The sequence below is a fragment of the Benincasa hispida genome, chromosome 2 (assembly GCF_027475165.1).
Source record: "Benincasa hispida cultivar pf3 chromosome 2, pf3_genome.v1.1, whole genome shotgun sequence".
Lineage (NCBI taxonomy): Eukaryota > Viridiplantae > Streptophyta > Magnoliopsida > Cucurbitales > Cucurbitaceae > Benincasa > Benincasa hispida.
Window position 1 is genome coordinate 21,577,193 of NC_143479.1, and position 19,736 is coordinate 21,596,928.

Consider the following 19,736-nt stretch of genomic DNA (forward strand, 5'->3'; position numbering starts at 1 on the left):
GGTACCTTGCAAATTTTCCGTGAGAAATGATGAACGTGATGTTATTTGACTCGAAATAATGGTCTTTCACAATTGTTTATTATTGTAGCAGTGATGTAAATGTCTCAATAAAAGCAAGCTATGAGTTTACCAATTCAAACTCATTACTTTTCCCCTACAATAAGTTGAATCATTGTAAAAGACAATAAATCTCATAAAATTATTGCTATATCAGTAGCTTTCAGGTTGACCTATATATTCAAATATGATCAAAGCATACGAAATTCCGCACGGGTATTTTTCGTCGAGGGGCTTGAAAATCGATGGATTGATCTTCGCATCAATTATATAATTTGCATTTGTGAAAAAAAATCTACAAAGGAATAGCTTCTTTTGTAAGGTTAGTTTGGTTGATAAAAATTCTATGATATAATCACATTAATCTTCAGATTCATTTTTTGGATATTTGACGTCTGTAACCATGACGATCTCATCTGCTAGTTCTTCACTCCGCTCTGTTTCCTTGTAATCATCGGGGAGTACGTTGCAGTTAATGATGTACCACACTGGTCTCTCTTCCTGGAATAACCTGCACAGTCAAAAATATAATGATCGAATAAGAGAAACGAAAACAAAAACTGTTATCTATCAATAAAATTGACACCTTGATGTGAACTCATTTAAGTTGGCTCAACTTTCGATTCTTAAGTTCCTATCTCGTATTGGTTAGGCTCGTACACAATTATAGGGCTACACAATTTAGCTGACAGCAGGTTGTTCTTTAAAGTGGTTCGGTTGAACCGGGCAGAGTTTTCCTTTTCTCAGCTCCCCATCATAAACTTATGCTTGCCAGTAACACTTAAGTTCGTCGTTATATTTCATCTAACAGTCGGAAAAAATGGATGTGTGTACGTAAAAGGGAAAAGAGAGAGAGGGAGAGATTTACGGATGCTTGCAAAGCGTCGGGCATCGCACTGTAAGTGCATACTTGCATGTTGATAGTTCTGTGATAGAATTAATCATGGCTCTAGGCTCTGAGCAAACAAATCTAACCTGAAATGTAATTAAGAATCAATATCAGTAATGGGGAAAAAAAGAAAAAGAGTAATACTTGGATGGAAGCACTCAATCTCTATGCATCCCTCTCATCACTCACACACACACAAATATATATAATTTAAAAAAAAAAAAATAAGAAGAATTTGTCACAGTAAATTATGATTGAACAATTTGGTGGGATGCATAAAGATAAGTGTTGCTCGAGATGCACCTAAGTATTTTTCAAAGAATAAAGATTAAACACAATAAATCATTAATTATTTGTACCTCAGTTTCTCGCGGTTGATTTGTTAGATCACACATGGTTCCATTTGTGTAATGATGAGCATGATACCTGAGTGAGTCATGTAGACAGGTAATTAATTTGAGAAATTGAGATTAATTGTCTATTTGACAAATAATAGATCTTGTTATATCTAGCGCACAATTCTTGTGTACGACATAACTCAACAAAGCACCAATCTTACTCTAGCACTGTTCAATACACTTGTATGATCAATGATTATGATCTTAGTTGAACGGGATCTGTTCTATAGATTGTACAACTAATATGATCAATCAAACCTTTCAAACACTAAATCCATACTAGCTTTCTGTTTCATGTCTTAAGTATCATATTTGGCACATGTAAGAATTGACCGTGGAAGAATCACAAAGACAAATTAATAGTAGAACGCCTGATGAAAACTCACGGAAGCTTTTGCTTTTTCATGTATGCCTCCAACTTACTACTTTTGAGAAGTGATAGAACTAGGAAAATTACAAGCTCTACTGATTGAAGATCGCCTTTTCCTATTACTAGAAGCCTGTTCATAATTTCTTTACTCGTAACTAAAGAAAATAAAAGCACACCTTTGGGATGCATCTTTTGAGCGAGGATCCTTCAAAGTAGATATATCAGAGAGATTCTCATTGAGATTAGCAGTTGCCTCTGCATCATAGACGCCCAATACGAACTCCTGAACTACCTGTAAGATAAAACGACAGAAACTTCAAGGTCTTTACTACTTAACAGAGCATGATTTAATGTTTTTAAATAAGCAATAAACAGCCACAGTATCCTTCTTTATTCATAAGCTAAGAATAGAGAATCACGTATAGAATGCATTATAAGGCACTATATGAGACTACCTTTTCATCCTCCAAATGAAATTGTCTTAGTGTTTTCTGGTAACAAAATTCATATGTCCACCAACCCTCTTGCTGCAAAAAGAAGTTAATGAGGCAAGGTTAACATGTCAATTAATCAGGACATAATCACCACATGTTTTACCTAAAAATGCATATATTTTACAGCAAACGACCTTAGTATTTTATAGCTTTATCAGTGTTCAGCGCAAGAAAGGCACCTTTTCTCGCGTGAGGCAAGGCAACCCCAAAGCACACACTTCACTTGCATTTTTTGAATACATCGTGTACTTTTAATACATATGTATTATTTATACAGAAGAAAAAAGTAAGAAAGAAAATGTTTTAAATACTTTAGGCACCGTTAGAAATTAAATTAACCTTTCTTTAAGCCTCAATTGATAATCATCCGATTTATGTTTATGAAAATTAAGGATTTTTTTTTCTTTTTTCTTATTTTCTTTTTTTTCATTATCCATTCGTATCAGGGCCAGCTTACGCACACCTCAATTAATCTCACAGGACAACTTGCCTGCCTCTACGACATTTGGGTATCAAGGAAACCCACAGGATATTAAATCCTACGTAGGTGGCCACCATGAAAAAAATTAAGCTTGTTTGCTCACAATTTCTATAGCATGGTTGTCATCTTTCTTAAAGAAGAATTTGGATTCTTAGTCAAATTCAAAAAACAAAAAAAAACAAAATTTTTAAGAACTACTGTTTTTAGTTTTCAAAACTACTAATAATAATCGGTGGAAGTAGTTTTTATAAGCTTAATTTTCAAAAACCAAAAAATAAAAATAAATTGGTTATCGAATTTAACTTTTCATTGGGATGCCAATTTCTCAAGGCACACATTCAAAAACACAGCCAACAGCTACTTTTCTTTTGAGATATATTCTAAAATGCAGATAATATAGTCATCAGACGCATGCAAAACAATATTCAGGGATAGACCCTAACCCGGACAAAGCATTGCTCTTTTAATGCCTCAAGCAGCTCATCTGGAGTCTTCAATTTGACTCGCTTCTCAGATTCCACAATCATGCTACTCATGTTCAGTTGAACAGTTGGCTTTCCGCTCTTGGACTTCTCCACCTTAGGCAAGTAACATAAGTAATTCTTTCCATTTTTATTGGGCATAAACACAGATTCCTGGTCATCGTCCTGCAAAATAAAAAAAACATAGTAAGTTCAGATGGCATACGATATACCTACATATTCTTGAATTCTGAAGACAGATATCATACAGCTTAGGGAAAGAAGATTCTGTAGGAAGTCTATGATAAGGAAAAGAATATGGTAACTCGTAAGGCAAATGGGATTGTAAATGGAAATGTGACTTTCCCTCACATCTGGGTACAGATGCAGATTACAGGCTCAATATCTCATCTCTTCAAGTTTATGGAGAACATTACCAATAAATCTTCATGCACGGAAAATGTCTTTTTAATTTGCACTAACATTTGCAGCAGAATTTAGTACATACAGTCACTTAATTATCAAGCATCTAAGCGATAAAGTACACATAGAAGCCATCTTCCCAACTCCTCTTCCATAGTGCATCTTAACGCCAGTCTCATGTAGAGGCCATCTAAGAGGGTCCTGGAGTTCAAGAAATCATTTGCATACCAAATATTCCTATTGCTTAATACCAAAAGGATGAAACTACAATTATTTGCTTCAAAATTAGGTGCCATGGATCAATGTAACACAGAAAATTTCTCCTCATTTATTTATTGTATTTAGTCGTGCCAAACAGGACAATCAACTATCAATCTCCAAAGCCCTTCCTCAAATCCTTGTCTCAAAGGAAGAAGGCAACTAATGAAAATTTCACAGAGTAGGCAACACTGTATTGTATAAAACTAAAAAATTAGCCCAACAGAGAAAACATACGATGATAAATTCAAACAAAGAAACAACAAAATAAGATAACTAGAGATTGATTATTGGAAGTGTGGAGAAATGCAGAACAGATTGTTCCAGCTTGATACCCTCAATAATTCTTGAATGTTGAATGGGAACAAGTTCATCTTCAAAGTCATTTTCCCTTCCAATATTTTTCTATTGGAGCTTCCCTCATTCCTTTTATCGAACATAATGGTGCACATCATGCTTTAATGAGTTCTAATATGCAACATCAAGCACTCTTGCTTTCTTGGTCCAAAAAGTGCATTGTTGGAACTGGGTTGGAACGCCAAGTGGCTCAGGATTTAGGGGTTGCCGCTATAGCCGAACATGGGGAGAAAGATCATTTATACTGATACTGACAATGTCATTTTTCGAGCAATGGGTATACTAGAAGAAGTCCTTTAGTTATGTATCAAAAGTTCTAACAAAAATGGCAAAAGTACTAAGTGAACCAGGGTAAATGCATTAAAAGTTTGCAAATTTTAGTCGACCGTGCTGCTATAGTTCGTGGCAAACTGCTTTGGGAAAAAACATATTAGCAGCTTATATGCCAAGGCAAGGTTACAATGCTGAAGACGCAGTGCTAATTAGCGAGCATTCGATATACAAAGATACCAGAATCTATAATCTTTGACTTCGTAAAGCTGTACAGTACTATATGTTGGGTGACTTAATTGAGGATATCTTGAACAAAGTTACAGATACACTACACTCCGAGTTAAAATAAAAAGGGACGGATACCTAAGACCCAAAAGCTCCCCATCTAATTACATCATATAAGCGAATAGGATGCAATTAATATCAAGAACTAACACAACAACTAAGTAACATTAAAAAGCTTACCGGATTGTACGGCGAGTCTTGTGGATGGAATTCAATATTGTATTTTGGCCCACGAGAGTTGCGACTAAATGTACCACCTGCTAATCAACAATCAGAAACAAGAGAAAATAAAATTTCATACTAAAAAGTTACTATCAAAATAAGCAAAAGCAATACACGGAAAGATGCCACGCCGCACTACATTTTGAAGTTTCAATTGGTGTTAAACAAGCTATGAAATATCAGCCTCTGGAGTTCGCTAATTCCAATATGCGATGAAATATATTGTATAACGAACTACCCATAACAGAAATTCATCAATCACATCTATTTCGAAAGCTTTCATGGGAAATTTTGAAGAAAAAGAAAATGAGGGAGAAGAATTTCACCTAATTGAGCTGGGAAGATCTGATCAGCTAACGCAAAGTGGCAAAGATTACCAGCTAAAAGGATCAACAACATCAAATTCGTCATTTCTGCGTCCTCAAAGGAATGTACAATGGTGAAAAGGAGGGAAGCAAAGTGGAAGGGATAGGTATTTTTAGCTGGAGGCGAAAGGGCGACGACGGCGACGGCGAGAGGAAGAAGAAAGTGGGTCGTCGGTTTGACGGCCTCGTGTTGTTTACAGTGAGTGATGCACTTACACGCATGCTTGACCAATGAATATTTGCCACATCATTTGGTTGGGCTTTCTCAAGAAAATGGGTTGGGTCCAGTGTTCAATGGGCTTTGTTGGCCATGCTTCCCCTTACTTCTAACGGAACAAGGACGAAAATATCGTTACCGAGTAAATATCGATAGGCCAGATTTATACGAATATATGAATGGATATTTAAATATCCTAGATATTCTAAGAAGAATTACGAATGTTATGGAAATTCATACAAATATTGTGAATTTTTTTGTGAAATTTTAAAACAGGCTTATTTAAATAATAAAGTGCAACTTTAAGCATATAAATCAATAATTAGAAGTCAATTATGATTGATAATGAAATAATAGATAATACTGAAGACCGAAAAAATATGTTAGCATAATTCATTTGATAATGACAATATTGCTCCGAATTCATTGTATGTTAAAAATTTATAACATAATTGGAAGTATGTCATCCATGTTAAAAATTCTTCAGACCTTCCAATAGTAAATTATGCTAGTGACACTATAGATACAACTCACTTTGTATTTGATACAAACACAATGATCCAACGCGTTCGTGTAGATGACACGTAAGTGGAGGTATCCTATGTAATGAATTTTCATAAGACCGGACCACAAAATAGTAACTACTAGATGTAACACTATTAACTAGTTAGGTTTCGATTTCAATAGAATGATCTAGGTAACTTAGTCTTAATCTTGAGTATATTATGAACTCCTGTTCATGAGAGATTGTCCTTTAATTTGAATGGGTGAGAATGGCCAGTTCGCCGACCTAACAAGCCTACCATTTTGGGGACAAGATCGAATAGGGAGTTGGGAACATAATAATACAAGATAGAATTCACTTCTTCCCGACTTTAGGGAAGTAGATGAGTGTTCCCTTAAGTGGTGTCTCCGAGACTTGAATAAAGGGCTCTACCCTCTTGTTGGCCTGCGAGGGGTTTCTGTTTAATGGTTGGATCATAAACAGGTTGTTCATTAGAGAAGAACTGGTACTTAAGGATAAAGAGGCAACCCAAGAGTAAAACGATAACTTGACCCACTTGGTGTTATAGACACTCATGAAGGACTAACTTGTTATTGGTTATATCCTTGGACACAAAAATATATCTACAGTTCGAAGAGTGTAGCTATTGATTTTTAATGGAGTGCCCGGTAGTTAGTGAACATTGATTAATTTAATTAGAAAGTTTAATTAATTAATATATCATTGGAACTTCTACTCTTTATGTCCATAAGGTCTCCTTGTTAGCCTACTAAAGAAAAAGATGAATAATTTGAATTGTTCAAATCAATTGATAGAATAACATATTAATGAGATTAATATGATATGACTAATTATAGACCTGATCTATAATTAAGAGAGAAATATTTGAATAGGATTCAATTGTTAAATTCTTATGAATTTGATTCATAAAGAATTTATTTAATTTTGAGAGGTGGAGGCAAATAAACATATGGTGTTTATTAATTAATTAAACATATATATTAAATTGAATTTAATATGGTTATTTGATTAATGGGATAATTAATTAAATAATGGTTATTTAATTAAATTAGCCCTAAGAGTAATTTAAATTTATTATTTACCCAAATCAGGGAAAGGGAATTCATTTGGTGAAATGAAACACTAGCCTCCAAAAATTAATCTCATCTAAAAATTTCTCTTCTCCATATTCTCTATTCTTCTTCCTCATCCAAGGTATAGAGACCACTCTTCTATCCTTGGATTCTGAAGAGAATAACGAGGTTTCGCTTTTGGTGGTGTCCATTATTTGTTGGAGAATCATTCAGGAGAAGATGACGAGGAAATCGTGAAGAGTTGGGGAATCAACGAAGGTATGTGATATTCTTATTTCCCTTTTTACTCTTCAATTAGCATGTTGGTTTATTACATGTTTATCCCCTGTTTGGTTCTGTTTCCTGTGTTGATTTTGTTTCATTGAACTTCTTAAGTCTGTATTGGTCGTGGAGCAAGTGTTCACACGCTTTTGCTCTGGATTCGATCCCTTCAATTGGTACCAGAGCCAATTTTTTTTGCATTTTCATTCTTTGGTTTTGTTTTTGAAATAAAATCTAGCTTAGAGGTGGGGTTTCTGTTATGCATTTTGAGTGTTTGAGCATTGGTTTGTAATATTGGATGTTTACGGTTTTTTGCACATAGAACTTGTGTTTTAATTTATTAAAATGTAAGGGTCTATTATATTTTGGACATTTAAATTTTTGCTTCGAGTCTGTAAGTTCATATTGGTTGTGGAGCAAATTTTGCTGAAAATATCGGTGCAAAACGGAGCCAAAATGTAGCAAGTTCAAAGCAAAAATCACTCAAAAGGGGCATTCTGCCCAGCAGCGTCACGACGCTACGATGCAAGGCGGAAGGCAGGCGCTGCGTCCGTTTGAGGTTGATGTACTACATGTGGTGCTGCGGAGCAACGCATTTTTTAAACGCGCTTATGATAACATCAACTTGCTAGTTGGTGTGTTGGTTCCTACTTTTACTTGGGGCTTTGAGGTCGTAGGTTTGAATCCTGGTAGTGTTTTGATTTATGATTTAAATTAGTGTTGAGTGGTGTATGTATGCCATTTAGATTAAAATTCCACCTTAGGATAAATATGTTCGTGCATCATAATTAAAAAGGGTTATATTTTATGGATGCATGATTAAATTAGCATGTTCATGCATCATAATATAAGTGTTATGTTATAAGAATGTATGATCACATTAAGCATGAACATGCATCATGCTATGTTATAATTGTTATAATGAATGGTGGAATGATGTATGTGCATGCTTGATTTTCATGTACGATTAATATAAGTGTTATATTTATCAAATAAAAATGGAATTTGCATTGAACATATCATTACTTTCTATAAATATAATTTTTTTTATTTAATCAATGTCATTAGATGCAAATTTATAGGTGTTAATAAAACATTAAAATATAAGTGTTCTGTTTTTAATGAGATAAATTAAAATCTATAATCAAGATTTGCATGCAAACATAGGTCCCAATTAATTTTAAATGGTTTAAAATTAATTTACCTAGACTTATGTTGGAAGTTTTTTTAATGAGATTAGAAATAGGTTAATCTTTTAATTTGTTTTAATGGGATTAAAATGAATTCTGTTAAAAGCTTAAATTTATAAAATAATTGTCCATATGGGACCTTTGTCTAAGGAACATTTTGTCTAGGCAGGGTATATTTAAGCTGACGGAAACGAAACACCTCCACCCAGGAACCGACCTGGAAGGTGAATTAGACAAATATTTTATAGGTATGCAATAAATGATTGATTTTATTAAAGATTTTAATAAATGAAATCAAGTATTGTTAATATAAGTGTTATATTAAGCAAATTAAAAGGACTTAAATAAATTAATTAACCGATTTTTAACTAAGTATAATGAAACCCTAAAAATATTAGAATATTTTAGTGGGAGAAAAATAGTATATGAGATATATCAAATTTTAGCTCTCACGTTCCTAAGAGTTCACACTGTGAAATTCATGCTCGGCTTTGTGTAGTTCTGGGTGCGGCCTCCTTTCAGAAAGTGTTTGCATGGGTCAATAGCAAGGTGAATAGGGAAAGTGTTCATAGTAAGTGAGAGAGGGACGTGTATCAATGTATCCTATAGTCTCCTCCATTAGGTTGCATCGTGAGATTCCTATGGTTCGCCTGCGTGCCGTCCTGGAGCGATCATCCCTTCGGAGAGTCTAATTATAGGAGTCGGAACAATGCAAACTCTAACAATAGATAGGGTTTCTTAGGTTAATCTTCAATAGTTGTCTTTCCTTTCGACAGCCTATTGAAGTGTACCTCTGGAATTCGAAAATAAGAGGGTCACACTTACGGGATGAATTAAACTAGTTAATGAATCCTTGATCGAAACAACAATAGCTAAAAACTATAGGAATAAGAGTTATTCTGGTATTAGTGATTAGCTGAGATTTTTTCAATTTGAGGGAGGAGTAGGTGATCACCCTTCAGTGGTTGTTGCTCTAAACCTTTGAAGTATCGTTGCAAAAACTAAATCATTAGTTTAATTAGGGTTCTATGACTATATGCATTTTTGCTAAATTGATTGGATAATTAAGTAATAGGCTAAGACAAATATAATTAATACGATCAATTGTTTGTTATTTGTTTCAACATGTCTTCCACAATCATTTCCTTACTTAAAAACGAAAAAATTAACAGTGAAAACTATGCGACGTGAAAATCTAACCTAAATACGATTTTAGTTATTTTTTATCAGTGGTTTGTCTTGATGGAAGAATGTCCTCCAATCCCCACTCGTAATACATCCCAAGCATTGAAGGATGCTTATGACCATTGGACAAAGGGCAATGACAAGACCCGAGTCTACATCTTAGCAAGTCTGTATTACGTTCTTACCAAGAAGCATAAGGTCATGATATATGTGTGTCAAACCATGGAATCCCTCTCGAAGATGTTTGGACATCTGTCCATTCAGATTGGGCACGAGGCCCTCAAGTACATTTCTAATGTGCACATGAAGGAAGGTCAATCTGTGAGAGAACATGTTCTCGACCTGATGGTCAAGTTCAATGCCACCAAAATAAATGGTGTGGTCATCGACGAACATAGAATATTCATTTACAAGTTACAAAAAGAGTGTGTTCGCACGAGATTTCAAGAGAAATTTATTTCATGGAACTTGAATTTTGTATTTGCATTAATCTTGTGGAAAGTGAATACAATCTCTAATACATAGTATTTTGATACTTTCAAAATAAATTATAATCTTTAAGTGGTTGATCTTCTTGAACGATCGGCCTTTGGGCTTGTTGATCTCCTTAGGTGATCGGCCTTTGGGCTTGTTGTTCTCCTTGGATGATCGGCCTTTGGGCTTGTTGATCTCCTTGGACGATCGGCCTTTGGGCTTGTTGATTTTCTAGGACAATCGGCCTTTGGGCTTGTTTATCTTCTTGGATGATCGGCCTTTGGGCTTGTTGATCTTGATCGACATTTGGGCTTGTTGATCTTCTTCGATGATCGCCTTTCGGGCTTGTTGATCTTCTTAGATGATCGTCTTTTGGGCTTGTTGATCTTCTTGAACGATTGGCCTTTGGGTTTTATTGATCTTCTTGGATGATCAGCCTTCGGACTTGTTGATCTTCTTGGACGATCGACCTTTGGGCTTGTTGATCTTCTTGGACGATCGACCTTGGCGTGTTGATCTTCTTGGATGATTGGCCTTTGGGCTTGTTGATCTTTTTAGATGATCGCCTTTTGGGCTTGTTGATCTTCTTGGACGATTGACCTTTGGACTTGTTGATCTTCTTGGATGATTGACCTTCAGGCTTGTTGATCTTTTTGGACGATCGACCTTTGGGCTTGTTGATCTTTTTGGAGGATTAGTGTCCACACGAGGCTTCCGAAGAAACTTGTTTCGTGGAGTTGAACTTAAGTTGGTGTTGATGTTGATGTTAATTTGATGCGATGTGGTTCGATCTTTAGTGCTTGATCCTCAGATTTTCTCTCGGTTGAATGCGTACGCTTGATGTATAGAAGCGGGGCATGTGGATGTTCTTGAGCTTCGAGTCTTGGAAGAATGCTTGTATCTTCAAAGGACTTAGTCTTTAAGCATGTTCATAATGCTTGTATCTTCAAAGGACTTCAATCTTCAAGCGTGTTCATAATGCTTGTATCTTTTTCAGCCTTTAGAATGTTTATGTCTTCAAAGGACTTCAGTCTTCAAGCGTGGTCAGCTTCAAGAGTCAAGGAGTCTTTTGATTGTGGAGAATTTCTTTTAAGCTCTTTGGAGTGTAGAATTGCTGACCCCTCAAAAGCTTCTTTATTTATAGGGTTCATAGGTGGGTTTCGTGGGCTTGGGCTTGGTTGGTCCATGTACCTGGCCTTTGGGCCCAATTAGTTGGATTTGGGCTTGATTTGACATTTCGGTCAAATCCAGCCCATTTTTTTTGGCTTAGTTGGATTTTAACCCATACAATAATATCAAATTGGGTCAAATTAATTTTATATGATTCAAATGTTATCGGAATTTGTCTTCGAATTCAATTTGGGACACATGACGACTTCTAATTAGTCCAAAATTCAATTATTTAGAATTTTGTTATTAATTTAGTAAATGACATGACAATTTATGATTGGTCCAAAATTTCTCATTTAATAGAGTGATGCGGCATTTAAAAGGGACAATTGATTTTGAAATTTTCTATAAGCATGGAGGAAATGAAAATATTGGTCTAAAAGTCTATACAAACAGTGATTATGCTAGAGATTTAGAGGATATGAAGTGCAGTTCAGGTTAATGAAAAACTAATTATCGTTCAAGAATATGTGTATTTAAAAAAATAAAAAAGAAAAAACATTCGTAGTGTGTAGCATTTGGAGTAACTCCTTGACATTTGTTAATTATTAATTAATGAATTATTAATTCACTTAATTTGCTATTCATCTTCCCAGCCCAAATTTTGTTTTTTCCAGTCGTATCCAGTGTTTAATGGACCGCAATAAGTTGGGCCCAGCGTTTAATGGACCGTTGCTTCAGTTCTACTGGGCTTTATCATTGGACTCTACTTCTACGCTTAATTTTAGGATTTTATTGCTGGGCTTCTTCAAACTTATTTGATTTTATATTTATATGTGGCGTGAGATAATCAAATTTGATAGTATAAGTTTTATGTCAATATAAACTGTTGACATAGCTCATCTGACAAGTTTTTTAATGTAATTTAAACAAGGTATATTAATTCACCGGTTCCTTTCCTTTTTTTAGTTCAATAATAGATGAGGATTCGGACCTTTAACTACTCAATTGAGAGTACACATTACATATTTGTTAAACTAGGCTTAATGGATAATTATATATATATATATATATATATATATATATATATATATATATATATATATATATTACATTTGCATTGGTTAATATTTGATTGAAATTGCGTTAATTAGTATTTAAGGACCCGTTTGAATTGATTAGAGTTTTTTTTTTAAAAAAAAAAAACTTATTTTTATTTAAACCCTTTTGACAAAAATGGTTCAAAATATACTATGAAAATGTTCCTAAAACTATTTTGAGTGGTTACCAAAATACTCAAAGTAGAATTTAGAGAAATCAAATGATTACATTTTGATTTTAACTATTTTGTAATTATGTTATTGTTAGAAAGGGTATATCTGTCAATGCTTAAAACTAAATAACGTGTATTTTAATAAATTATTTTTTGTTTAAACATTTTTTTAAGTAGAATCTTAGTTTAGATATTTTTCAAAATTGCATCTACAAATTAGACATTTGTTAAGTTGTCCTTATTTTATTTTTATATGCGGGATGAGATAATCAAATTTCTAATCTTAAAGTCGTTAGTATAAGATTTATGTCAACATGACCTGTTGGCATAACTCAACTGACGAGTTTTTTAATGTCATTTAAACAATGTATTAGTTCACCATTTACTTTCCTTTCTTGAGTTTAGTAATACATGGGGATTCAAACCTTTAATTACTCAATTGAGAGGACATATTACATTACATGTTAGTTGAACTATGCTTATATTAACAATTTACTCCTTATTCAACTTTATAATTAATTAAAAAAAAATGTTTGATTTGCATGATGGATAATTATATAAAATGAAAAAAACCATTACATTTTCATCAGTTAATATTTGATTCAAGTTGTGTTAGTTAGTGTTTTAGGGCATGTTTGGATTGAATAGGGAAAAAACGTTTTTTAAAAAAATCTCATTTTTATTTAAACTCTTTTAATAAAAATTGTTTAAAATATTCATTAAAAATATATTTAGTTAGTTGTCAAACATTTTAATCTTTTTTTAAAATGATTTTCAAACTAATCACTTCAAAAGTAATATCAAACATAACTAAGACTAAGAATCACTTTTGAAAACACAAGAAATTCGAGGCTACTGCATATATTATTAAAAAAATTAAACTTTATTTTAATAGAACTTTTTAACTCTTTATTGTATTTAGTAAATTCGTGAATAAAAGAAAAAAAAAAAGTTAGTGTAGTTCATAGAAAGATAGAAGAGTTTTGTGAAAGGGCGGTGGCTTAGGATGCAAGGTAAAGCAGGAAGTGGGTGAATTCTGATAAAGGCGCCTAAAAAGGCTAACCGACCAGCCTCATTGGGTCCCACGAGTGGAGCGGCTGGTGCGGTGGTGGTTAGCTCATGCCCACCGTTAGTTTCAATATTATGTTTTCTTTAATGGCTTTTATATATATAAAAAAAAAAAATAATAATTAAGAACTTTTAATTTGTTTTTGTGTTATTTAAAGCATGAAATTTAAACACCCACAAAAAGTAAATTTAAGGTTAGAATTACCAATAAAAAATTATAAATGAAAGAACCAAAAAAAAAAAAAAAAAACGAAATGCGTTACAATTATATGTATGCTTTACAAATGTGTCACGTGCTTTAATTTATTTTTTCATGTACGTATCTATTTTTATTTACTTAAACAAATATAAAGTTTCACGTCTATAAATTTAATGATAATTTCCATATAAAAACCAATTCTGACATGTAATTGCTCAACACCATATCTATGAAATAAAACAAACATTATAATTTTTTTTCTTTTGTAAAAAAAAATGTAGTTGGGTAGTTGATTACAGTTTTTTTTTTAAAATATTGTAATTAAAGTGTGGGGTGGAGGAATCGAACCTCAGATGTTGAAATTAATAATACATAACAATATGTCAACTGAGTTATACTCTTGTTGGCTAGAGATACATTTAAAAATATAAAGTACATATTATTATTTGTTAGTAAGTATATTATTATTATTTCATTCCATGTTATAGTTCATAAATTTGGGTTATATTTTATAAGATGAGATTTATATTCTCGTAGTAAATGTAATAATATGAGGATATACCATAAAAATTTAGCGCCTACACAACAATGGTATGAAAAAAATTATTAAAAATTAAAATTTCAATTTTTGAAATCAAATGTTGAGCGTGAGAAGATAATTATTAAGAAAAAAATCAATTCACCAATGCGACAATTTTTTTTGAAAAATGATTTAAAGGAAAAAACCATTCATTATCATTAGCATTGAATGATCAAAATATGACATTCAATAAAAGAAAAGGATTATACATTTAATGATAAATTTGACATTACATAATTATTGACATTTAATGTTAAATTCTATTACACTAAATATAAGATATAAAATATTCTAAAAATTAAATGATAAATCTAGTTACAAAATTGTTGTGGATTTGAGGAGCACAACAGGAATATGAATGGTAATAAAATATAATATTAAAATAAATAAAACATAATATATAAATAAAATAACAAAATAAGAAATGAAAAAATTCTCAAATTTCTCCACTTTCTCCATTTTTGTTGGAATTTGCCCAATACGTGTGTGTTTCAAAATCGGACCTTTAATATTAATATTGTTGTTTTCAAAACTTATTAGAGAAATATTGTTGTTTTGAAACTTATTAGAGAAATATTGTTGTTTTGGGATTTCGAGGCTAGAAGTCGAAGGTTGAGGATTCGACTAATGTAGAGGTCGAACGTTGAGAACTCGACAAACAAAGAAAAACTTGGAAACAATACGTAAATTAGGGTTGTCGAGGGTTGAAGTTTTGACATACATAAGTCGAAACTTCAACCCTCGACAAGGAAAAGGAAATCTCGCTAATTTTGTGATGAGGATCTCACTCTTGAAGGGAATCTTGCTAATTTTGTATATTAGGTTGTCGAATGTTGAAGTTCTGGCATACATAAGTCGAAACTTCAACCCTCAACAAGGAAGATAAGTGGGTGAAGCAGATTGTAAGAGAGAGCGAGATTGTAGGAGAGAGTGAGATTGAAAGCGAGATTGTAGGAGAGAGCAAGATTGTAGGAGAGAGCGAGATGGAAAGCGAGATTGTAGGAGAGAGTGAGATTGAAAGCGAGATTGAGAGAGCGAGATTGTAGGAGAGAGCGAGATTGTAGGGGAGAGCGAGGTTGAGAGAGCGAGATTAAAAGCGAGATTGTAGGAGAGAGCGAGATTGAAAACGAGATTGTAGGAGAGAGCAAGATTGTGAGCGAGAGCGAGAGCGAGATTGAGTCTGCCACATCATTAAACGGTCAACTAGTCAGCTGACGTGGTCTGCCACATGGAAATCGTCTTCACTTTATTTACTTTCCATAACTCTGAAAAAGTGCATATATATCACCAAGCTGCCCCTGCTCTGATTCCCCTGCACGATTCCCTGCATGCATTGATGTTATCCGATTCCCCTGCTCCGATTCCATGCATTCATTGACGTATTCATGCCCCTCTGCCATAGCCTTAATGCCTTTTCAACCACCCTAAACCCGTGGGTCGAGTGTTCAACACTCGACCTACATCCTTTTAAACCACCATCCTCTTCATTTTTCCTCAATCACTCCCTTGATAATTTTTGAAGACTCACTGCCCTTGATTTTGCTCACTGCTCTCCCCTTGATTTGCTCACTGCCCCCTCACTGCCTTCGAAAATAAGCCTTCGAAATTGTTGAATGAGAAATTTTGGACCAATCACAAGTCACCATGTCGTTTGCTAAATTAACGACGAATTTCTAAATCATTGACTTTTGGTCCAATTAGAAGTTGACACATGTCCCGAATTGAATTGAAGACAAGTTTTGATGACATCACGTGGATGAATCAGATGAGATTAAATTGGTCCAATTTGATATTACTATTTGGGCTTAAAGTCCAAACTACAAAAAAAAAAAGTTGAATTGGACCCAAATTCCAGATCAGGCCCAAAACCAACTAATTGGGCCCAAGGGTCAGACCCATGGACCAACCAAGCCCACGAAGCCCACCTGAGAACTCTATAAATAGAGAAATTCTCTTCATTTGTAAGGGCGGTATTTTCTACACTCAGAAGACCCAGAGAGAATTCACTAACAAGCAGAGGACTCCCAAGACTTCTGAAACTGCATTCCTATAAGGCAGAAGACCTTTGAAGACACAAATACTCTTTCAAGACTTCTACTTCAAGCTTTCAAGACTCCTGAAGTTGCACTCCTATAAGGCAGAAGACCTTTGAAGATACAAATACTCTTCCAAGACTTCTACTTCAAGCTTTCAAGACTCCTGAAGCTGCACTCCTATAAGGCAGAAGACCTTTGAAGATACAAATACTCTTCCAAAACTTCTACTTCAAACTTCCAAGAATCCTGAAGCTGCACTCTTATAAGGCAGAAGACCTTTAAAGACACAAATACTCTTCCAAAACTTCTACTTCAAGCTTCCAAGACTCTTGAAGCTGCACTCCTATAAGGCAGAAGACCTTTGAAGACACAAATACTCTTCCAAGACTTCTACTTCAAGCTTCCAAGACTCCTGAAGTTGCACTCCTATAAGGTAGAAGACCTTTGAAGATACAAATACTCTTTCAAGACTTCTATTTCAAGCTTCTAAGGCTGGACGTCATAGTCTCAATACCAAAGGAGGAAACGTTCAAATATTGAGGCTAAATAGGTTCGAGCGGTACTGTTCATGTAACAAGTGGCAAGCATTCGGCATCCCATGCTCGCATTTTATGGCCGTTTGCTCACATTTTAACATGAACTACGAAGATTTTATTGAGAACTACTACAAATTGTCAACATATGTTGAATGTTACTCTCCTCAATTTCAACTTGTACCGCATGAAGATTACTGGATCACACACCTTAATATGCCCGTCCTACATCCTGATCCATTGTTGTTGAGAAAACCTGGTAGACTGAAAAGTTCACGTTATCACAACGAGATGGATTGGGCAGAACCAGCCACTCGACAACGATGTGGATTTTGTGACCAGTTAGGACATAATCGAAGGAAGTGTCATTCGTTACTAAGACGGGCTCCAGATAGTTAGGGATTGAAAAATAAATAATTTTGTTATTATATATTCATTTTAGTGTATATTCAATTTTTTTATTATAATTTATTGTATATTCAATTTTTTTTATTATAATTTATTGTATATTCAATTTTTTTATAATAATCTATTGTATATTCAATTTTTTTTTATTGTAATCAATAAAGTTTTACATTATTCTTACCCTCACACTTTTCTCTACTATTCAATTATAGTCAATTTTAATATATATTTTTTTTTCAAATCATGGCTTTAAACCCAGGACCTGTTGATCCCAATGTTTTGTACGACCAGTCCATTCATCGATCATATATTGTATGACGAGATCGTACTATTGGAGAAATATCTTGCAGGCATCGATAGGCAGTTCTCGAGCGCACTATCCCGCTTCATCCTCGAATACTACCGCTACTGCGCACATCTGGATTCTATGGGGTTGCCAAATTAGGATTTATTCAGTTGGATTGGCATCTGATCACAGCCTTGGTCAAGAGATGGAGGCCCGAGACGCATACATTCCATATGTCTGTTGGAGAGTGCACTATCACTCTACAAAACATAGAAGTGTTGTTGGGGTTACCTGTTGACGGTGAGCCAGTCACCGGAGTGATGTACGATGACTAGTTAGAAGTTTGTCAATTGTACCTCGATGCGACCCCACCTGCCGACAAGATTAAAGGATCAAGGTTAAGTTTAATATGGTTAGGAACACAATTTCGTGAGCTCACAGATGATGCAGACGAGGAAACCGTCATAAGATATGCGCGAGCATATATACTATAAATGATGGGTGGAAGTCTGTTTTCAGATAAATCAAGTCATTTTATTCACTTAATGTTCCTGCCACTGTTAACTAAGCTCCATGATGTGGAGCGGTATTCGTGGGGTGGACATTGCTTGGCATGGTTGTATAGACAACTATGCAAAGCAACAAGACCTGAGGTTCGAGAGATAGCTGGGCCTCTCATACTTTTGCAACTATGGGCTTGGGAGCGATTTCCAACAATGGCTCCACAGCTACATCACGTTAATGACGCTCAATTAGTTGGACGAGCCTACGGTTCTCGGTATGTTGTTTTAATTCAATTTAATTTTTATATCACTGATCTAGTTAATTTAAATTCTAAATTATCAGTTTAAAATTTTAGGTGGAGAGACAAATTTTGTGTGACTAGGACAGCCACACATGTAGTCAACCAGTATAGATACATGTTTGATCTGCTTCAACCTGAACAGGTGCATTACACTAAACCTAATTGATTATTTTATTCACATTTTTATTGTAATTGTCTTTAATATTCTCTAATATAATAGTTTGTGTTTCAGGTTATTTGGGAGCCGTACAAAATTATTATGCATACTTTGTCTAATTTTTGTACGAATGGTCAAACCATATGGTGGACGATGAGTCCTCTCATATGTTTTCACATTGGTGAGTGGCATCTTCCTGACAGGGTAATGAGATAATTCGGTTTTCAGTAGGATGTCCCATCGCCTTGTAATACTTAACCCGTACTGCATGATATTGACCTAAGGACTAGAGATTGGTCCAAAAAAGTTGCACATTTGGTAGTGCGATGGCACTATCGTGCAAGGTTTATTGCAGGGGGGTTTCTCTTGAACAGTTTGACACAGATGTTACTCCAGAATATATTCATTGGTATAATAATATCACAAGGCACTACGTCACTCGTCCAGGAGCAGCTGTAGGTCATCTGGTAAATGAATGAATATTATCTAATTATTTTTAATTTAAATTCATTTTAAATATTGTCTAATTATTTTATAATTCATAGAGATCGAACAACAGTAGACTCCGTGAGGTTGGAAATGATCCGAACCAGGTTCTTGCTATATGTAGTAACAACCAAAGCTATATGGAGGAAATTCATTATATGTACGATATACCTATTGTTCCTCCACTAGCTCCTAGACTTAAAGGACCTGTTCGGGAAGAGGATGAGTTTGATGAGGTTGCACATAATGTAGAAGAGTTGTCCCCTATGATGCAGATGCAGAGGCAAACTGATTATGTTAGTACGATGATGATGATGCCAACATTTGGTTCAGGACATTATGACTCAGAGGCTGGTCCTTCGTCTTCATACGTGCATGGACATGGTCGGGGTCGTGGAGAGCATAATGAATATTTATATTATGAAGCGCCTGTAGAGGTACCAGAGCAACATCAAGAAGAACTCGAGCAACCTCAAGTTCGAAGTCGACGACGACAACCAACTCAAAATCAACGACGTCTGCCTTGTGGGACACATTGA

General features: G+C 34.5%; 1 protein-coding gene across 2 annotated transcripts; it reads right to left on the minus strand.

Moving 5' to 3' along the window:
* Positions 1-313: 313 nt before the first annotated feature.
* On the minus strand, positions 314-5,709 carry OS9 (ER lectin-like protein). 2 transcript variants are annotated; one of them, XM_039022546.2, is made up of 8 exons: positions 5,295-5,709; positions 4,927-5,003; positions 3,133-3,336; positions 2,170-2,241; positions 1,891-2,006; positions 1,306-1,372; positions 926-1,032; positions 314-568 (listed from the first exon to the last, which is right to left on the minus strand). In XM_039022546.2, the coding sequence occupies exons 1-8, from the start codon at positions 5,377-5,379 to the stop codon at positions 418-420; spliced, it is 879 nt and encodes a 292-aa protein (XP_038878474.1). In that variant the 5' UTR covers positions 5,380-5,709; the 3' UTR covers positions 314-417. The 2 variants fall into 2 exon arrangements, with proteins under 2 accessions (XP_038878474.1, XP_038878473.1); XM_039022545.2 differs by having other exon boundaries at positions 4,927-5,006; positions 5,295-5,544.
* Between the last annotated feature and the right edge of the window lie 14,027 nt (positions 5,710-19,736).